The following is a 19,230-nucleotide window of genomic DNA, read 5'->3' as shown; positions in this document are numbered from 1 at the left end:
TTTTTTTCTAAAACTCCCATGCACTGGACTAGTCGAAATTTTTTAATAAAATCAAATTTTTTATACTCGGATGAATTTAAACAACCCGAAAATTCAAATTGAATTAAATTCGAATTCGATCAAACACGATTTGAGTTTTTTCGCCTGAAAAAAACTCGAATGTCAGGAACGCTGCAAACATCTCCAAATTGATCCCTAGACCTCTCCCATTGACTTAAACAGTAATTCGGCAGGTTTTAGATGGCGAAAATGTGCGTTTGGTGCTTCACAAAACTAATTTTGCATAGCCATTGGTGTTTTTGCTGCATGTATGTGATAGGAGCGCCATATAATCCTTCCTAATCTGGTAATGAGTCTTAATGATTATTTTCTTTCTCTTTATTGCTCTTCTTCCAAACAACAGTCCGAGATCGTGTCAGAACAAAAATGGAGCGTGATATTTTGGTGGAAGTTAATCATCCGTTTATTGTGAAATTGCACTATGGTGAGTAATAGAATTCTGACTAGAGACGGAATAGCACCAGCTGCTGAAATGTCACATCCTGCTCTGAGATTTCTCTGCTTGCACAGAACTTTGCTCTCAGTACAATTCATCTGAGCAGTGGCACCGAAAAGATCAAGTGTTCATTCTGTAGCTTAACACAACATGTGTAGCTGTCTAAATAGGACTAAAAAGGTTTTTATTTCTCTTAACACTTAAAGGGATACTGTCATGGGAAAAAAAATTTTTTCAAAATGAATCAGTTAATAGTGCTGCTCCAGCAGAATGCTGCACTAAAATCCATTTCTCAAAAGAGCAAACAGATTTTTTTTTATATTCAATTTTGAAATCTGACATGGGGCTAGACATATTGTCAATTTCCCAGCTGTCCCAAGTCATGTGACTTGTGCTCTGATAAACTTCAATCACTCTTTACTGCTGTACTGCAAGTTGGAGTGATATCACCTCCCTCCCTTTCTCCCCCAGCAGCCAAACAAAAGAACATTGGGAAGGTAACCAGATAACAGCTCCCTAACACAAGATAACAGCTGCCTGGTAGATCTGAGAACAACACTCAATAGTAAAAACCCATGTCCCACTGAGACACATTCAGTTACATTGAGAAGGAAAAAAAGCAGCCTGCCAGAAAGCATTTCTCTCCTAAAGTGCAGGCACAAGTCACATGACCAGGGGCAGCTGGGAAATTGACAAAATGTCTAGCCCCATGTCAGATTTCAAAATTGAATATAAAAAAATCTGTTTGCTCTTTTGAGAAATGGATTTCCGTGCAGAATTCTGCTGGAGTAGCACGATTAACTGATGCATTTTGAAAAAAACATGTTTTCTGACGACAGGATCCCTTTAAAGTTTAAAAAAAAAAAAAATGTAAACACACATGAATAAGTTTGCTAATCTTAGAAGAGTGTAAAATTGTCTTCAGTTGTTTATGCATCAATGTTTATCTAAGGGAAATCACCACTGAATGCATTTTTGGAAGTGTCTGCAGTACAAAGTCTGCCATTAAAGGGTTAGGGCACCCTATTATGTTATGGAAAGAGAATAGTGTATTCTTAGCAACATTTCAGTTCATTTTTTGTTTGTTTTAGATTATTTTTCTATTTTCCAGCTTTTTAAATTAAGGGTCAACGACCCCTGCCTCCAATAAACTATTGTTTATCTGTGAGGCTACAATGGGTTTGTTGCTTTTTGCTACGTTTCTGTCTGTTCAGGCCTTCTCCTGTTCACCCTTTTAGTCTTGTTCAAACCACTGCCTGGTTGCTAGGGTATATTGGATCATAGCAACCTAGTATCTACTGAAAATCATCTCTGTAGAGTCGATGAACAAAAAAATGAAATAAGTCAAACCCCACCCCCAAGTGAAAAGGGATACTGTCGTGGGAAAACATGTTTTTTTCAAAACACATTAGCTAATAGTGCTGCTCCAGCAGACTTCTGCACTAAAATCCATTTCTCAAAAGAGCAAATAGATTTTTAAATTCAATTTTTAAATCTGACATGGGGCTAGACATATTGTCAGTTTCCCAGCTGCACCAGTCATGTGACTTGTGCAAGCACTTTAGGATGGAACTGCTTTCTGGCAGGCTGTTATTTCTCCTACTTAATGTAACTGAATCAGTCTCAGTGGGACTTGAATTTTACTATTGAATTCTGTTCTTAGATCTACCAGGGAGCAGTTATCTTGTGTTAGGGAGCTGCTATCTGGTTACCTTCCCATTGTTCTGTTGTTAGGCTGCTGGGGGGGTGGAAGGGAGGTGGTGATATCACTCCAACTTGCAGTGCAGCAGTAAAGAGTGGCTGAAGTTTATCAGAGCACACGTCACATGACTGGGGGCAGCTGGGAAACTGACAATATATAAAACTGAATATAAAAAAATTCTGTTTGCTCTTTTGAATTCTGCTGGAGCTGCACTATTAACTGATGCAATTTTGAAAAAAAAAAAAAATGTTTTTCCATAATAGTATCCAGTAAGACTAATTGCAAAATGGCTTTGCAATTTCACGAATTGCATCATACTTAACTGAAATGGGGATGTAGATGCAAAAATATTTTGCAGACTAATAGAAATTCAAAATAGCCAGTATACATTTAACAATTTCCAGTGGTTTTAAAGCCATTTGCAAGTTCAGATTGTCTCTTGAAACCGTCTAGCAGAAGTCAGCCTTGCCTGATACTTCACAGGTCTGTTAATCCTCTGCCTTCAGCTACAACAACATTGGAAGCACCAGGGCAGAGAACAGAAAGGGACAGAGAGATACTGCTTTCGGTTTGATTTCCTGTCATACAAAATGTAATTGGAAAATTGCTTTAATGCAGTTTTTCATTAGGCAGTGTTTTATTTTTGGGTTTGCGTCCAGTTAAAAAGACATTAGTAACTTGATCCTTTCAATTTCTTTTTTTTTTTTTTCAGCTATTAACTCAAATTAGATTTGAAATTTGTAGTGCTTTGAACCTTTTCCATGTGCTTTTTTTCTTTAAAGCTTTCCAAACAGAGGGCAAGCTGTACCTAATTTTGGATTTTCTCAGGGGTGGAGATTTGTTTACACGCTTATCCAAAGAGGTAATTGTTTTCAGATTCCCGTTTGACAGCTGTTCAATCACAGTTCAGAAACAAATTGTATTCTTTCTTGTATTCAGTTATGTGAGCTTTTTTAGACCTCGAATGAACTCACAACTCGAATGGTTTCTAATTTAAGAAAATACTCAAATGTATAAAAAAACTCAAATTGGTGAGTTAGGGGGTTAACAGCCCGAAAACTCAAAATTCATTGTGTTATTGGCTCAAATTAATTGTATTTGAGCAAAACCCACAGAAAAAAACCTCAAACATCATGAAGGCTATTAACATCTTCAAATGGTTCAAGGGACCTTTGTCATTAACTTTTACATGACCTCTATAGGTTTTTAGGTGTATTTTCTGATTCAAGCTATTAACAGTGTATCATGAATATTGGGGAAAAAAAAACGTGTTTTTTTTTTAACTCAAAAAAGTAGGTTTTTTTCAATTTGAAGTTTTTTTTTTAATTTTTGACTTTAAAAAAGCAAAACTTTAAAAACCTTAAAAGCAAAAATAAGCTGAATCCTAAAAGACCAATAAAGCTAAAAACGCTGCACATATTGCATCAGGTTCAGCAGGACAGTAACAGAAGCGTAACTAGAGGGGGGCAGGCCCTGGCGCAGGACGCTCAGCTGGGCCCCCGAACCCCCTCCGTACACCCGGAAACTGGCCGGGAATATGCGCCGCCCAGCGGCACTGCCGGGGGCCCTGAGCGGGTGCGGGCCCTGGTCCGCTCGCATCCCCTGCTCCCCCGGTAGTTGCGCCACTGAACAGTAATGATCCATTCCTTTAAAGGAACAGTTCAGTGTAAAAATAAAAACTGAGTAAATAGATGGGCTGTGCAAAATAAAAAATGTTTCTAATATAGTTAGTTAGGCAAAATGTAATGTATAAGGTTGGAGTGACTGGATGTCTAACATAACAGAACGGAACACTACTTCCTGATTTTCAGCTCTCTAACTCTGAGTTAGTCAGTGACTATAAGGGGGGCCACATGGGACATATCTGTTCAGTGAGATTGCAATTGATCCTCAGCATTCAGCTCAGATTCAAAAGCAAACCGTTTTGACCAATGTGCCCCGACCCCCAAGTCACTGATTGGTTACTGCCTGGTAACAGTGGAAACTAAGAGAGCTGCAAAGCAGGAAGTAGTGTTCTGGCTATTATGTTAGACATCCAGTCACTCCAGCCTTTATACATTACATTTTTGGCTAACTATATTAGAAACATTTTTTTATTTTGCACAGCCTATCTATTTACCCAGTTTTTATTTTTATACTGAACAATTCCTTTAAAACAGCTCACCATATTTGACACAGTCAATTTTACAAATTTAAATTTCAGAAAAATAGGTTAAGTATGACATGTTCACAGGTTTTATGCAGCCATGCATTGTACATCTGTAATAATGTATGTGTTGCATATTCTGTTTATTGAGGATTTATCCTTAACCTCACAAAACGGACTGTGGCTCAGCAGCAGACAATTGGCATATTTAAAGGCACAATTCTATGTTGATAAAGGGCAGTCGTTTCCTTGGGCTGGTGCAGAAGCACAAAACATAAGGTGTAACTTGTCTACATGAATTCTTTGTTGAGCTTGTGTTCTCCTTTAAATGCTTTTTAGTTTCAGTGCAGTGTATTGCTGAATGTTGGCTTCACGGAACGGTTAAAGACACATTGCTGTTCTGCCTGTTCTCCTTGTGCAATTGTGCTAAAAAGCCTCCTCATGGTTTCTCGCACAATTACGTGAGTAATCTGTTTTCACAGCGATAATGCAGATTTGCTCCAATACAAAGGTATTTTTGGATGTTTTGTCACCCACGCTGTAGGCGATTTAGTGCGGGCAACAAAACATCCTGTGTGTTCTTAACCATCAAAGTTCCTGTACATGAACATGGAAGCCGCTGCTGAAATAGTGGCGTATGAGTCTGGGGCATGTACCTCTGACAGGTTTATGAACAGGAATGTTTACATTGTGGGTTATTTTGGATTTGCTTTTCATAATAAAAGTGAAGTGTGTGTTTTAACAAGCATCTCCTAGCAACTGCATAGGATTTTCATTTGATTCGGTTACATGTTATTTTTATAGAAACAGATATTCGCTCTGCTGTAAAGTCTGCTGTTATGTGCATGGAAAGATGATTACCCCACATCTCCATGCATCTCTGTGCTCATTTGAGGTTCATACTGATAGGAGGGCACATGCTTTAAATTCTTATGACATTTGCAATCAGATCATTTGTGTGGATCAGTATGGCAGCTGCAGTACACGGATATAACTAGGTCGGCATAACGAGATAGACTTGAGTTTAATATGAATTGCTTTGAAGGAGGCATACACCCCTTGGATTTAAACTATAGTTCTGTGGGGAGGAGAAATCTGTAATAGAGAGGTAATGTTTACACTTAAGGGCAGATTTATCAAAGGTCGAGGATCTTTTGTGTATTTCGACTAGGGAATAGTCCAAATTCAATTCGAATTTGTAGAAAATTTTGAAAATCGACAGTGCTGACACTTTAAAAATTCGACTTTGACCATTGCTGTTTAAGCCTCCTTCGTGAGACATTTGGCCAAATACCGAACCGAATCCTAATTTGCATATGCAGATTAGGGATGGGAAGGGGAAAAAATCGACTTCCTTGTTTTGTGACATGAAGTCATGCGTTTTCCCCCCGGGCCCTAATTTGCATATGCAAATTAGGATTTAGTAATGTAAAAGCATTGGGCCAATGATTTTATGGCAAAATTATAAATAGCATGGAAAGATAATGTTATGATAGATGATAATGTTAATGTTATGTAAATAAAAGGTTAACTTCTGGTATTCGTATTCCTTTAAGGCCATGGAAACTAGTTGCAAGTCTCCTGTAGACTCCGTTTTAATCAAATAATTCAAATGTTTCAAATAATTAAAAATGGTTTCCTTTTTCTCTGTATTAATGAACGGTACCTTGTACTTGATCCCAGCTAAGATAAAATTAATCCTTATTGGAGATACAACAATCCTATTGGGTTATTAAATGTTTAAATTATTTTTTTAGTTGACTTAAGGTTTGGAGATTCAAATTACGGAAATTATCCCCTTATCCAGAAAACCTCAGTTCCGTACATTGTGGATAACGGGTCCCATACCTGTACTAGGTTGCTCAGGCATGCTGCTGTTGGGTGACACTGTGCATATTACAATATGTCCCATTTGTAGCTTCCACAACAACACAAAAATATGTTTCGTAGGTGGCAAGGAGATTCAGAAACCCTAAATGTTTGTCTTTCTAGAAGGGAAAAGAAAAACAAGAAACGTATGTGTCTGTGTATTTTTCTTAAAGATATTCCTTCTGTATGTTCACATGAAAGTTTCTTTACAATTCTAGGTAATGTTCACAGAAGAAGATGTGAAATATTACTTGGCTGAATTGGCACTAGCCTTAGACCATCTTCATTCTCTTGGAATCATTTATCGAGACCTAAAACCGGAAAAGTAGGCGAATGTGTGCTTTTTTTTTTTTTTTTTTTTTAATATATATTACATAACTGAATTGTACATAAATACACAGCTGCTGTATTTTTAATTAATTTGCCTTGCTAAACCTTGTTTTTTCTGCTAGAAATAACTTGTTTGCATGAGATTATAGGTAGTACAGAATCATCCGCTATAATATTGTTTTATTAGAAATATCTTCAGTCTTACTTGCTTAATCTGAAGCAGTGGGTCAGTTCCAGTATTAGCCTGCTTGTCTGGGAATGGTTTAAACTGACTGTAGCAAAAAAAAAAAAAAAAAAAATATTAGGAGGAAAAGTCAGCTTCTAGAATTTAAATGTGTTGTAGTTTAAGTTCTGCTTCTAGAATGTTTTGTGATGAGGGAAAAAACTTTACTACAAAACCGCATAAGTGCAATTGTCCTCAGAGTTCTTAAATTATTCTAAATGCATTGAATTTTGTTAACCCTTTCTGTTCTTTCTTTTACCTAGCATATTACTTGATGAAGAAGGCCACATTAAATTAACCGGTTAGTATAAGGTGTCCAAATATTTTATATTGTTGGGTAGAAAATATTTTGATGGGGTTGGTCACCTTTAAGTTAACTTCTAGTATGTTATAGAATGGTCCGTTATTTTGGCCTTTATTGTAGAGTCTGACTCTTTCCAGCTTTCAAATGCGGTAGCCAAAAACACTATTGCTCTGTGAGGCTACAATTTTATTTTTATTGTTACTTTGTATTAATTATCGTTCTATTCAGGCCCTCTCCTATTCATATTCCGTCTCTCATTCAAGCCACTACCTGTTGTTATGGTAAGTTTGACCCTAGCAACCAGATAGAGGCTGAAATTCCAAACCGTAGAGCTACTGAACAAAAAGCGAAATATTTTTAAAAACACAATTAATAAAAAAAAGACCAATTGCAGATCAGCTCAGAATAGTGCTCTCTACAGTATACTTCAAGGTGATGTTTTAAACATCGTTACTGAGACGTGTGTAAGTTTTGAAAATACTTAAGTTATAATATTTTAATGTCCACTAATAATTCACAGATTTTGGCCTTAGTAAGGAGTCTATAGACCATGAAAAAAAAGCATATTCTTTCTGTGGAACGGTGGAATACATGGCTCCAGAGGTAGTAAATCGGCGAGGCCACACTCAGAGCGCAGACTGGTGGTCTTTTGGTGTTCTAATGGTAGGTTTCTTGCTTTGCTGTATTACTTGTAGATTTTCATTGTCTCCATTTTATAGTATGAGGCAGCAATATATTCATTGGTGTTTTGAGACTGTTACTGAAAAGCGCTTCCCTTGCCTGCCAGTGACCCAGCTGTTGTGAGTGGGTTGGGAAGAATTTCAGAGGGAATGGTGTGTAGCCATTCCTTCCAGAGTCAGGAAAAAAACCTTGTGTCCATCAGAAAAATCGCAGTTGTTTAAAATAGAACCCAGTATTCCAAACTTATTCAAGTCTTGCCAGGGGCTTCACTGCCCAGCTGCTGTGGTGAGCAAAAATCTTCCTGATATGTAAGAATGCAAAGTTTCACAGCAGAAAACGCCGACAAAATAAGGTAGCATAGAACCAACTGGTAATAAAGCATTCCATTTGTTTTCATAGAAAAATACTAAATATACGTTTCACGTGTATCCACTGTAATGAACACATTAGTGAAACCGTATATGCTGCTGCAGCACAAACATTTTTAAAAGTACACAGATTTTCCTTGACAAATACCTGTGAACTGTATAAAAGCATTAAGCTAACAATGTTTTCTTATGTTCTATTCACAGTTTGAAATGCTCACTGGTACCCTACCCTTTCAAGGAAAGGACAGAAAAGAAACCATGACCATGATTCTGAAGTGAGTTAAAGAGTTCCATAATGTTTCTTTGGTGTGACCAAGTACCTTTGCAATTAAAGTCCCTTTGTGAGAGGCTACCAGTGGCATAATGATAGAGGGGGCCTGGTCCCAGGGGAACAGATGGCCCATGAGGGGGGGGTTGCAGATGACCCACAATTTTGCAGATGTCACAGGTCACCCACAATCTCATACTGGCCATGGGTGTGGTGGGGCCTCAAAAGATAAACACATTTTTGCAGGATATCTTTGACGTTACAAACATCAGGTGACGTTACAAACATTTGTTAACTGGGATATGTAGCCTCCAGTGGTGTAAGAAATAATGCTCTGTGTTGCAATGAATGCAGTGGTGTAACTAGATGTTAGAGAACATTCTGTCATGAATAACCATTAGCACCCATGGCCTCTACCTAGCCCTGTCCATCTCTGCATCTTCAGGCACTTCTCACATTGTTACACCTCCTGAGTAAATAATAATTAGAACCTTTTCATATTTTCAATTTGTGATGTTACTTCTGAAATTAGTCCCACTGTGCAGACCCAAACACTGCAATCATATTTACGATAAAATACAAATCAGCCAACAGCTGCTAGAGCTCTATAGCAGAGGGTAATGTGTTACGTGATGTTTACCGTGGCAGTACCCTGGAAAGACTCCATTCAAGGGTAGATTTCTAAAATTTCCTGGTACGACATTAGCTTAAGGGTCTGGCCACACAGACAGATTCGGGGAGATTAGTCGCCAGGCAACAAATCTCTTCTTCGCGGCGACTAATCTCCCCGATCTGCTTTCCGCCGGCTAAAATGAAAATCGCCTGGGGGCAGGCACACAGAGCGCTTGGTTTTCTGTAGTCGCCGGTAATTGCCTCATGAGGAAACTTCGAGCGACTTTGGAAAACAAAGCGCTCTGTGTGCCTGCCCCCAGGCGATATACATTTTAGCCTGTGGAAGGCAGATCAATCTGCCCGTGTGGCCAGACCCTAAGAAGAATATCAAAGTAATTTTAGGGTGTTTGCATTTGGTGCCAAATCTACAGTGTGTGCACAAGCATATACTGGTAAATGCAGGCAACCATCCACGACTTCGCTTTTAGAATGCAAAGAATGGAATAGTGCTGTAAAAATACTGATAATGCATTAGTTATTGTACTGAAGTTCAAAGTTTTTTCTTACACTACTCATTCAAAGAAAGATCCACTTGTATGGTGAGGTCATCTGATTTGGCCAACCATTAGATAATCATAGAGGCCTATGTCCTATATAGGGCAATGATCTTATTAATAGATTGATTTGGTCCTCATATTACTGAATTTGCAAGCCTGCCAGATACTGGTTGTGCAGTCTGTTGGTTTGCCCCCATGCATTGACCTATAAGCTGTTCCGGAGTTAGGAAATTTAGCATCTATCCTGTTTATCGCCATCATTAGATGGGTTGTCCAATCTGCAACTCTTCCGTTGTTAAAATACTATTTCTTTTGACTCTAGTGAGGTGCAGACCGTTCAATAACAGGTAGACATTCAGAGGTTGGACATCGATGATTATATGATTTAAAATGTTAAAGAATCAATATGGATACCCGTTTTGAGTAGTTTGAGGCTGCAACCTGGGTGTGAAATATAGGGAATAACGTACCCTATTGTAAAATAAAAGAATATTACTGGTTTCCAAGATGTTTCCTGACCTTACAGGCCACAGGCAAGTGCTTTAAAATAGGTCATTAAAACCGGAGGTCCTCATATTTTACAACAGGGGTAAATTATTCTTTAAAATACACAAGTTTAGTGAGGCATGTGACAAATTACATCACTTCTTATGATACCAGATGATGTCACTAAGCAGTATTAATACGTTATAATTTACAAGTTACTTTTCTATATTTAATATGAATATTAAAATGTTAAATACTTCCTAATATAACATGTTCTTTTTTTTGCATATGTATCTATAGAGCCAAACTCGGGATGCCTCAGTTTTTAACTCCTGAAGCTCAGAGTCTTCTGCGCATGCTGTTTAAGAGAAATCCTACTAATAGACTAGGTAAGAGAAGTCCATTTAATGTTGCCATTTCATTTAGCTTAATGTATTTTGCCTTAAGGGACATGGAAAGCCTAAGGAAGATATTTTGTGCAAGTAAAGGTGTATTACTATGAAGATTTTCATTCATCAAGGCAGGTCCGGACTGAGAATTAAAATAGGCCCTGGCATTTCAGGTACACAGAGGCCCAATCAGCCCACACAGAGGCCCAAACAGCCCCCACTTTCTATGGCACCTTATAGCAGCCCCTCTGGCATTTGCCAGAACCCACAGATTGCCAGTCCGGGCCTGCATCCAGGTCATGGTATATCTAATACAAGTAATTCAAAAATAAACAAGTCCAGTTGTTAATTTTTGGAGTACTTGTATTAAGTAAAGGTGTACTTCAATGCAGGCTAATAGTGTAGCCATTTCGCTGAAGTGCGAAGCCATTTAGAGGATCCGAAGTACAGAAAAAACGCTACCCAAAATGCATCGCTCTGCGCAATAGGTATTCTTATGATACGTCGCATGCACAGATGTATTACTCGTGAGCATGCTTTCTTCTGTGGGAGCCGTCAGGAATTTTCGCACAAGACATAGTTATTGGATTTAAAAAATGGTAATTTGAAAAACAATGTTGGTGATCTGGGAGAGCAAGAGGCTACTAGTTAAATGATGCAGGAAGTAAAATGAAAAATGCTTTCATTGTACTTTAACCATTTATTCTGCTTACGAAAATGTCTGGCTAAGTACAATTCTTTATAATTATTGTTATTTATTTTTTTTTATGAAGGTGCTGGTCCAGATGGAGTTGAAGAGATTAAGAGACACCCTTTTTTTGTAACAATTGATTGGAATGTAAGACATTTTCCTCTGCCTTAACACATGCAATCAATCTATTACCCCCAGAATATATAGTCAATCTATTACCCCCAGAATTCTAGTGACATCATTTCTGTTTGTATTTTGTTAGAAATTGTTTAGGAGAGAGATTCAGCCACCTTTTAAACCAGCCACTGGTGGACCCGAAGACACATTTTATTTTGATCCTGAATTCACAGCAAAAACGCCAAAAGGTATTTTATTTTTTACTTTACTGTGTGAACCTGTAACTGCATATGTACGTATTCTGAAGCATAATATCCTGCATGTTTGCAGACCACATTTATGCATTTACATACATTTTTGTGTAAATGGAAATAGATACTTAAACTAACTAACTAAGGTTTTCCAAAAATGAACTTGTAATGGATATACTGCATCCTCTCCAAAGCAAGCAGAGCTTGATAAAGTCACATCTGTTGGATATTAATTGTGTTCTGGGTATTCGCACTACCGTTGAAAACCTCTGCATTAATATAATATTCACTAGCAAAGCAATAACAGTATATAAATGCAAAAGTACAATTACATTAAAGGTTATATACAAGGTTTTAAGAGCCAAGATGAACTCCTATTCCACGGAGCTTACATTCTAAGTGCTGCAATATACGGTTTTTGAGGCATTGCCTCATAAGTCGCAGGACTGAGTCCTCTAAGAGGTATTCTTTGAGTTCTGAGACTAAAGGAGAATTCTCTACAGATTAATTCAGGGATGGCATTGCAGAGGGATGTAAAAATGTAGGATTTTTGGTGGTACAGCCACCAGAACTTCCATGTCTCTTACTTAGACATGCTTGTATGAGGCTACTGACCAGTTCAGATGGTTGTTTAACCAAACAGCCTTTCTTATGAGCAAAAAAGTTCCATATTCCTCTATAGCAGTGGTCCCCAAACAGTGGCTCTTGAGCAATATGTATCTCACCAACCCCTTGGATTTTCCTCCCAGTGGCCTCAAAGCAGCTGATTATTTTTGTATTCCTGACTTCGAGGCAAGTTTTAGTGCATAAAAACCATATGTACTGCCAAACAGATGCTCCTGTAGGCTGCCAGTCCACATAGGGGCTACCAAATGACCAATCACATCTCTTATTTGGCATGCCCAGGGATCTTTTTCATGCTTGTGTTGCTCCCCAATTCTGTGGCTCGTGGGAAAAAAAGGTTGGAGATCCCTGCTTTATACCAATTAAACCTCTAAATGTAATCATGTATGTTTGTATAACTTTATACAGAAAGCCTTATTAACATAGCATATATATATATGTAGCAATTACAATCTAAGTGTTTGGATAAGATACAAGTTCAGATAGGATGGCAGAAATGCACAAACATTTGGCTATTGGCCCTTAAGTGCAAGGGTGGACCAGATAATATTCTGCAGCTTCAAAGGTAGGATTTTTATTGTTACCTACAGAAGTGTTCATGGATAAAATCCCACCAGTATAGGGCCGTAGGATGGAAATGTCTTAAAAGAGAGATGGCAGTGGGTGTGGAAAGTGCAGGACAGCAGCTGCATGCTAAGAATTGCCCATTCTACAACATATTTAAAGTAATCTTAATTGTGAACTATACCTTTAAGGCATACATGACAGCTCTTGCCAGCTTTCATCAAAAAGTGGGAAATTTTGCATTTTAATGTTAGTTTTACAATCCCCATAGTCTTCTACCCAAGGCAGGGTTTACACAAACCCAGTAGCAGGAAAGAATGTGGCTGAAAATATGACGCTTGTTATTTTACTGCATTTTACACATATTTGCCTGCGTTAAAATTCACAAATACAATTCCTACTTCACACATGAAAAAAATGATTTTTTCATTCACACCTCCACACTTTTTACCATACTCTATCTCTTCTTTTCAAATCAATGCTCTCTCTCTTCAGCTGTAAAATAATGTCAGTTCTTTCTGCACTGCCAGTTCCCCTCTGGAATATTCAACGAAAAAAGGGTATCCAAGTTCTGTAGTTCACGCCCCTCTGCCGGTTAAAGGATCCGTTCTCCTTCGGATATGTGATAAGAATTGTGTATGGAAAAAAAACCAGCGCTAAAAAGCTCGGGGAAAGAAAAGAAATAGTAATATATAGTGTAGTATTTCCTTATTAGGTAGGTGGCACCCCTGTGTATATTGGGAATAAAGAAGTGTCTCTCCACCTGTGCGGTTCAATCACCCCGCAACCATTCACCAGCATATATTGGTTCACCGTCTGTGTCTGACATACAAATATACTCACAGACGTTTTAAATATTCACTCGCATTAAAGATGTTTGCTGTTGGTGTTCCACTCGTTTGGCATCTAAGGACATATGCTTGACATCGTGTAAAACAATTTATTACAATAAATTTAAAAAGTTAAAATTACACTCACAAAGGAATTTTGAGGTATGCACGTATAAAGGTCATTCCAAGGTGTTCCCAGCTCCACCAGGTTTGTTCCGCTGTGTAAAGATGTTAGTTTGCCGGCAGGATCAGCGTGTGGTGTCCGGGCCTCCTTGGATGACGTCACAGCCGACGCGTTTCGTCTCAGACGGACTTTCTCAAGGCTTCAGTAATGTCTCTGCGCAAGTGCGCCTTTTACTTTCTCCGTTGTCTTAGCAACGGCTATGGAATACTTCCTGTTTCAGGATTCGTAACGGTTGTCCTAGCAACCCGTTTCATTTTAAAAAAATCTTAAAACATTTTATACAAAGCATTGTCCACTTGTTACAGGCATATATATCACATTTAAAGCTTCCTAAAAACGATGGCATACTTTGAAGCTTTTTATACTACTCGTCCCCCCTAATAATATACTAGTATATCAAATCTATTTTCTTTTCTTATTAACTAAGGTCACTGTATGGATTTTATTTATTTTTTCATATTTTTACTGTACCCAATCTTGATTTTAATTACAGAAAGGCCCTTAAATTGATGTCTATATTCAGCCCCTTAGGTATATAAGATTCTACTTTATAAATCCATTTACTCTCATTTTGTAATGTTTTTTTCGTTATGTCACCCCCTCTCCATTGATTTTTTATTACCTCTATACCCCAGTACATTAGACCTGTGGGGTTCATGTTATGTTGTTCTTTAAAGTGTTTAGATACACTATGGTTTTCTTTCCCTTTTTTAATATTATTTACATGTTCCCTAATCCGTTCTCTTAGCTCTCTGTTTGTTTTGCCTATATATTGTAGGCCACATGGGCATTGTAGGCAATATATAAAATTTTTTGTTCTACAATTGATCTTATGTTCGATTTTAAATTCTCTTTTATTTACTGTTGAATTAAAGGTTTTTTTCTTTATACCATACTTGCAGGCTTTGCAGAGGGAACAGGGGTAAAAACCTGCCCACATACAGTCTTTTGTTTTATTTTTGTTTTTTTCGGTCTCACAATAGTTTTTTACCAATTTTTGTTGTAAGTTATTGGCACGTTTGAACACCACCTTTGGTTGGTCTGGGATGGAGTTTGCCAAATCGGCATCATATTGTAATATACCCCAATGTTTTTTTATAATCTTTTTAACTTCACTTGCCAGGGGGTTGTAGGTTGTTGAAAATATTATTTCCATTTTGTCTTCCCCTTTGGGTGCTTTTTCCTTTAGGAGATCATTTCTCTCTATCTTATTTACTTTCTCTCTTGATTTCTGTATAATGTTCTCTTTATATCCCCTTTCCTTAAATCTTTTACTCATAAAATCTAGTTGTTTGTTCATTTCTCTTCCTTCACTACAGTTTTTCTTTATCCTACACATCTGACTGTAGGGGATACTATTAATCCATTGTGGGTGATGGTTACTGTTCGGTAATACATAATTGTTCGCATCTACACTTTTAAAGTATGTTTTGAATTGTATCTGAGAGTTTTTTTGATATATTTCTAAATCTAGAAATTGTATTTTCTGTGAACTGTATGACAGGGTAAATTCTAAGTTTAAATCATTTTGGTTTAGGGACTTAACTAGATCTTTTAATGTTTGCTCTGGGCCCCTCCAGACCAGCACGATATCATCGATATAGCGACGCCATAGGACAAGGTCCGCACCTTTCTGCAATAGGGGGACTATAGTTCGTTCCTCCCAATACCCCAGATGTAAATTTGCATAACTTGGCGCGAACCTTGTTCCCATGGCAGTCCCACAGGTCTGGAGGTAGTATTTGTCCTGAAACCAAAAGAAGTTGTGCTCTAGTATGAATTCAATGCCCTTGAGTATAAATTCTTTTTGGGTATTGGGTATTGACGGATCACTTTCCAAAAAATGTGCTGTCGCTTTTATACCTTGGGTGTGTCTTATTGAGGTATATAAAGATTTTACATCCAGTGTAGCCATCAACATTCCAGATTCCCATTGTACGTTTTGAAGGTTTTTTTTAACTTCAGTTGAGTCTCTCAAATAAGCTGGAAGAGAAATTACATATTTTTGTAACATTCTGTCAATATATTGGGATAGGTTACTTGTAAGTGACCCTATCCCTGATATAATTGGTCTCCCTGGGGGATCTATAGGATCTTTGTGAATTTTTGGGAGACAATAGAAGACTGGGGTCACTGGATGTTCAATCTTTAAATATCTCCATTCAGTTCCGTTTAGTATCTCCTTTTCTCTAGCTTCATCTAGCATACAATATAATTTTTTATTGAATACTTCCATGGGATTTGATTTCAATTCTTTATAAGTTTTTTTTATCTTCTATTAGAGTTTTGCACATCTCAAGATATTTCTGTTTGTCCATCACAACTATTCCACCTCCCTTGTCTGCAGCTTTTATTATTAGATTTTCTTCACTTTCTAGTGTTTTCAACGCTCCTTTCTCCTTTTTTGTAAGGTTTGAATGGGTGTACTTTGTACTTTTTTCTTTATAGTTTTCTTGGACCTTTTCCAAGTCTTTCTTTATACATTCCTCATACATTTTTATATAATTTCCTTTATCATTCGGGGGAATATACTCTGATTTTTTATTTAGTGAAGTATGTACAAAGGGATCATCTTTTAAAGTTGTGTAGGATAAGTGATTTTGTTCCGAATAATTATTTTTGGCAAAAGCTTTTTTAAGCATAATTTTTCGAATGAATTTTTCTGTGTCAATATACATCTCAAATTTATTTGGTTTATTTGTTGGTGCAAACGTGAGACCCTTTCTTAAAACTTTTTCTTCATCTTGAGTGAGTGTTCTACTACTTAGGTTGTATATCCCATTGTGTGTTGATTTTGTCTTGTGTTTTTGTCCTGCTTGTGTGCCCCTTTTGGTGAACCCCACAGGTCTAATGTACTGGGGTATAGAGGTAATAAAAAATCAATGGAGAGGGGGTGACATAACGAAAAAAACATTACAAAATGAGAGTAAATGGATTTATAAAGTAGAATCTTATATACCTAAGGGGCTGAATATAGACATCAATTTAAGGGCCTTTCTGTAATTAAAATCAAGATTGGGTACAGTAAAAATATGAAAAAATAAATAAAATCCATACAGTGACCTTAGTTAATAAGAAAAGAAAATAGATTTGATATACTAGTATATTATTAGGGGGGACGAGTAGTATAAAAAGCTTCAAAGTATGCCATCTTTTTTAGGAAGCTTTAAATGTGATATATATGCCTGTAACAAGTGGACAATGCTTTGTATAAAATGTTTTAAAAGATTTTTTTAAAATGAAACGGGTTGCTAGGACAACCGTTACGAATCCTGAAACAGGAAGTATTCCATAGCCGTTGCTAAGACAACGGAGAAAGTAAAAGGCGCACTTGCGCAGAGACATTACTGAAGCCTTGAGAAAGTCCGTCTGAGACGAAACGCGTCGGCTGTGACGTCATCCAAGGAGGCCCGGACACCACACGCTGATCCTGCCGGCAAACTAACATCTTTACACAGCGGAACAAACCTGGTGGAGCTGGGAACACCTTGGAATGACCTTTATACGTGCATACCTCAAAATTCCTTTGTGAGTGTAATTTTAACTTTTTAAATTTATTGTAATAAATTGTTTTACACGATGTCAAGCATATGTCCTTAGATGCCAAACGAGTGGAACACCAACAGCAAACATCTTTAATGCGAGTGAATATTTAAAACGTCTGTGAGTATATTTGTATGTCAGACACAGACGGTGAACCAATATATGCTGGTGAATGGTTGCGGGGTGATTGAACCGCACAGGTGGAGAGACACTTCTTTATTCCCAATATACACAGGGGTGCCACCTACCTAATAAGGAAATACTACACTATATATTACTATTTCTTTTCTTTCCCCGAGCTTTTTAGCGCTGGTTTTTTTTCCATACACAATTCCCCTCAGGAATATGTCCGATTTCTTTCACTGTCTCCCCCGGTCTGCAAAATAGTGTCGGCTTTTTTCCTTGTCTTTTCTCTCAGTAAAACATCAGTGTTGCTATTGACTTTAGACCTCTATTGACATTAGACCTCCATGAAACAGTCGGTTCTTCTCACACTCTCACCACCCAACCCCATAAAAGTTTAAAATCAATTAATCGCTGAATTTCTATGTTGTCCCCAACCTTTCCTACACAGTTAACTTTGCCATCTTTGCGTTTTGCACATCCTCGCTTGTACAGAAAATCATTTATACTGATTCAGAAAATGTACATAGAGAATGGTTAGATTTTACACAATACTTGCTCTTTTGTGGGATATTACGCCACCATTACTTACTGTGATTCCAATGTTTCAGTCCCTTACTGTGACCCTTGTATATAATATGTGTGTGTATATGTGAAATATCTGAACTATTTACCATGCACCCGAGGCAAGCTATACAAGCAGGGTGCTGCCCTTAATAAGCAGGCCCGGACTGGCAATCTGTTGGTTCTGGGAAATGCCAGAGGGGCTGCTATAAGGTGCCATAGTAAGTCAGTATTTAGTGGGCTGGTGGGGGCTGATTGGGCCTCTGTGTACTTGAAATGCCAGGGCCTATTTTAATTCTCAGTCCGGGCCTGTTAAGAAGATATATATATATAGATAGATCTGGATAGATCTAGATCTATATAGATCTATCTAGATATCTAGATAGATCTAGATAGATAGATATATATTATATATATATATATATATATTAATGTATTAAGTGCATGAACAGCCCTAAACATAACCTAAATGGGGTCTGCCTAGAAAACCTACACACACACACATATATGTGTGTGTGTGTGTGTGTGTGTGTGTATATATATATATATATATATATATATATATATATATATATATATATATATATATATATATATATATATATATATATATATATATATATATATATATATATATATATAGTGTTAATCTTTGATGGAAAAAGTATGAAAGATACTGCCTAAATGCTGCTTTATCTCTTTTTGTTACACTATATAATACAATCCTTTCTAATTTGTTTGTCTTTCCTGGATTTTGTAGCCGTTATTTTAAATCACTTCTTTATTTCAGCCCAATTATGTGCCTTGTGTAAAATTACTATAATTTTTTGCCAAATATATAATACATGTATTTTTAACACCTAGATTCTCCTGGTATCCCAGCAAGTGCCAACGCACACCAGCTCTTCCGTGGATTTAGCTTTGTTGCCATTTCATCTGAAGACGAAAACCAAGCTATGCAAACGGTTGGGGTTCATGCTATTGTTCCAGTAAGCACTTTTTTTCTTTTGAGTATACATACACTGTAGCTTCAACAATGCCGTTGCACATTCACTTATTATTTATGGATATATACGAGCTGCTCCTACCTTATATGTGACATATTTTATGAACATATATTAACTAAAGTGAAACGCCGAAATGCAAAAACAAAAAGCATGCTTTTGTTTTGTGCTGGTAACCTACATGCAGAATGACATAAAGACCTCAAAGGAGACTGAATAATTCTTCTTCAACCATTCTTAGTTCTATTTTCTTTGTTCCTGTTCTTTAAAGTTCATGATGTAAAATGTAACTGTGCATTAACAT

The 19,230-nt window shown here is 37.2% G+C and overlaps 1 protein-coding gene across 2 annotated transcripts in view; it reads left to right on the top strand.

Moving 5' to 3' along the window:
- Nucleotides 1-19,230, top strand: part of rps6ka3.L (ribosomal protein S6 kinase A3 L homeolog) — a 71,280-nt gene that overhangs the window by 41,949 nt on the left and 10,101 nt on the right. For both annotated transcript variants that reach the window (NM_001090753.1, XM_018244938.2), the window contains 10 exon segments: nucleotides 404-484; nucleotides 2,981-3,060; nucleotides 6,432-6,538; nucleotides 7,030-7,067; nucleotides 7,591-7,733; nucleotides 8,324-8,394; nucleotides 10,343-10,431; nucleotides 11,205-11,269; nucleotides 11,385-11,487; nucleotides 18,787-18,911. In NM_001090753.1, the coding sequence (NP_001084222.1) occupies nucleotides 404-484; nucleotides 2,981-3,060; nucleotides 6,432-6,538; nucleotides 7,030-7,067; nucleotides 7,591-7,733; nucleotides 8,324-8,394; nucleotides 10,343-10,431; nucleotides 11,205-11,269; nucleotides 11,385-11,487; nucleotides 18,787-18,911 (902 nt within the window).

This window comes from Xenopus laevis, chromosome 2L, assembly GCF_017654675.1.
Source record: "Xenopus laevis strain J_2021 chromosome 2L, Xenopus_laevis_v10.1, whole genome shotgun sequence".
Taxonomy (NCBI): domain Eukaryota; kingdom Metazoa; phylum Chordata; class Amphibia; order Anura; family Pipidae; genus Xenopus; species Xenopus laevis.
Note: the sequence above shows the minus strand (reverse complement) of the source record. Positions and strands in the feature narration are given on the sequence as shown.